The sequence below is a fragment of the Pterocles gutturalis genome, unplaced genomic scaffold, assembly GCF_000699245.1.
Source record: "Pterocles gutturalis isolate BGI_N339 unplaced genomic scaffold, ASM69924v1 scaffold48189, whole genome shotgun sequence".
NCBI lineage: Eukaryota > Metazoa > Chordata > Aves > Pterocliformes > Pteroclidae > Pterocles > Pterocles gutturalis.
Window position 1 is genome coordinate 1 of NW_010137523.1, and position 2,561 is coordinate 2,561.

Here is a 2,561-nt window from a genome sequence, read left to right on the forward strand (position 1 = left end):
ACCGGGCCTCGGTGCTTGCTATGGGGGTCGTGAGGGGGGGTGTGAGCGTGTGTGTTTTCTTTCTCACAAAAGGTAGCCGAGGTGCAGAGCCGTCCCTGGCCGGTGTTCATCGCCCGTCCGGCCGCAGCGCCCAACGGTCGGCCCCGGGTGGGGCCTCCCCCACCCCACTCGTCGCCTCAGTCCGACAGGGAGTGGGAGCCGCAGTCGTAAACCCTGTGGGCCCCGTCGGTGCTGTAGGGCCCGTTGTGCCAGTAGGACGAGTCGCAGACCGTCTGCAAGGAGTTGATTTCAGATGCGGAGGAGTTGGCGTCCCTCCTCTTGGACCGCTTTCTGTTCCTCAGGATGAACACCAGCATGCCAACCACCGTGAAGGCAGAGGTCACAAAAACCAGCAGGAGCCCTGGCACCAGCACCGAAATAGAGACCCGGCTGGTCTCCAAGTAGGAGTTGGAGTGAGTACCTGTCTCTGTCAAACCGGTGCTGTTTTTGTTAGTAGAAGTTAATGTGGGCGAGATTTTTAACTGAGGGCAAATCACATCGTTGGAGAGAGACTCGAAATCCTCCTTGAAGAAATCTTCAGGGGACTCGCACCTCAGGTCACTCATAATCACCTTGGGGCGCAGCATCTCCGCCCACTGTTTGAAAGGCACGATAGGGCAAGTACAGTCCCACGGGTTGCCGTGCAGGTCGATCTGGGTGATGGAGGTGAGCTGGTCCAGTACCCCCGCCACCGGGAGGTACATGAAGTAATTGTTGTGTATGCTCAGCTTGGAAAGCGAGACCCCAGCGAAGACATCTACTGGGAGAGACCTCAGCAGGTTGTTGTTGAGGATGAGGACTCTCAGTTTGGGCATTGCATTGAAAGTGCCAGGCATGATCAACTGGATCCCATTAAACTCCACATTCAGATACTCCAGGTTTTGCAGCCCAGCGAATTTCTCCCTGGACAGGGTGTCTAAGTAGTTGCTATCCATGTAGAGCCATCGGAGATCAAAGAGGTTCTTGAAGGTGTTGTTCTCAACAGTGGCAATGTTGTTGTTGCCCAGATCAAGTAAATTAAGTTTCCGGTAATCCAGAAAGTGGGATTTCCTGATGGTGTGTATTTTGTTGTCTCTCAGAAACAGCTCCTGCACATTGGATGGCTTGGGCTTCAAATCCACCAGGCTGCTCACATTCCTGTCATTGCAATTAACCTTTAAACCCGAGCCAGGGATCTGATCACAGCTGCACATCTGCGGGCAGGAGACGGTAGCCGGTAGCTTGCTTTTCGCACTGACTGTCGACACGGCAGCAGTGGGTCTGGTCTTGATTTGCCAGTTGACAGGAATCTTTGTACCTCCGTTTGGACCAGATCCTGGAGTGGCAGGGTTTTCTTTGCCATGTATTTTAAAGGGGGTTGGAATGGGACCAGGATCGCAGGTTTCTTCTTCAGCAGGGGGAGCAGCTAGGCTAGAATCCACCCTGTTCTTTTTGCACAGCTCTTGCTCTGTGGTCTCGTTTAAATCTTTGCCCTGCAACCTAGTAGGAGCCTCACAAATCACTCTGCCGATCAAAGCGTTTTTGGGTATGTTTTCCAGCCATTCCTTCAACGACAGCAGATCACAAGTACAGTCCCAGGGGTTATCCTCCAGCAGGATTTCAGCAATGCCTGGGATCTGCTCCAGGACCTCCTCATAAGGCAAGGTTTTAAGACGGTTTCCCCGGAGGTCGAGGTGGGTGATCGGCACATACTGAAACACGTTGGGGGGCAAGGTGCTGATGAGATTGTCATTTAAAATCAGCACCTCTAACTTGTTCAAGTCCCTAAATGCTCCCGGGTCAATATCCCGCAATAGATTAAAATCTGCCTGGAGGTATTCCAGATCATCCAGCCCCAGGAAAGTCTGCTTCCTGAACGATTTGATCTTGTTGTTGTTTATGTGCAAGCGTTTCACCAGCTGCAGCCCAAGGAAAGCCCCAGGAACAATCTCATGCAAACCGTTGTTTTCCATGTGCAAACTGACTGCATTGTAAAAGTTAGCAAACTCATTAGGGAAAAGTCGAGTCAGGGAATTTCCATGCAGGAATAAATGGTAAAACTGTGAAGTTGGGGCAGTGAAATGTTGCAGGCTGGTAAATCCCTTTTTCTCACAGTCTACGTGCAAATCCCCTTCTATCTCGTTGCAGACACAGATCTTCTCTTTGCAAACGTCCCCTGTAACGTTTCCAGCAGCAAAACAAAGAGACGTCTCCAGCAACAGAATCCAAAGCAGCATTTTTAAACCGAGGAATTCATTCCCGATCTCATCACAAAGTAACAGCAACCATCCTCCTCACATGGAAAGCAATTCCAGTTCATTCAGTACATGAAATGTCCGAACCACCACCAAAGGGGGAGAAGAAAAAAAAATAAATGTGGGGAGGGGGAGCAGGGAGGGTCGGCGGAGGAGGGGGACGCTTTCTTTTCTCCTCTCTCCCTCTCTCCCCCCCCCCCCCCCCCCCCCTCCCCGTACAACTGCAACAGCCCAGATTCCAGTCAATAATTATATCCACAAACTATCCAGGCACGTACTGCAAGGCAC

At 51.6% G+C, this 2,561-nt stretch overlaps 1 protein-coding gene across 1 annotated transcript; it reads right to left on the reverse strand.

Annotated features, from left to right (window-relative positions):
• Positions 1-147: 147 nt before the first annotated feature.
• On the reverse strand, positions 148-2,554 carry SLITRK1 (SLIT and NTRK-like family, member 1). Its single transcript, XM_010082626.1, has one exon. It carries the CDS (start codon positions 2,253-2,255, stop codon positions 177-179), a length of 2,079 nt encoding a protein of 692 aa, XP_010080928.1. The 5' UTR covers positions 2,256-2,554; the 3' UTR covers positions 148-176.
• Positions 2,555-2,561: the final 7 nt, after the last annotated feature.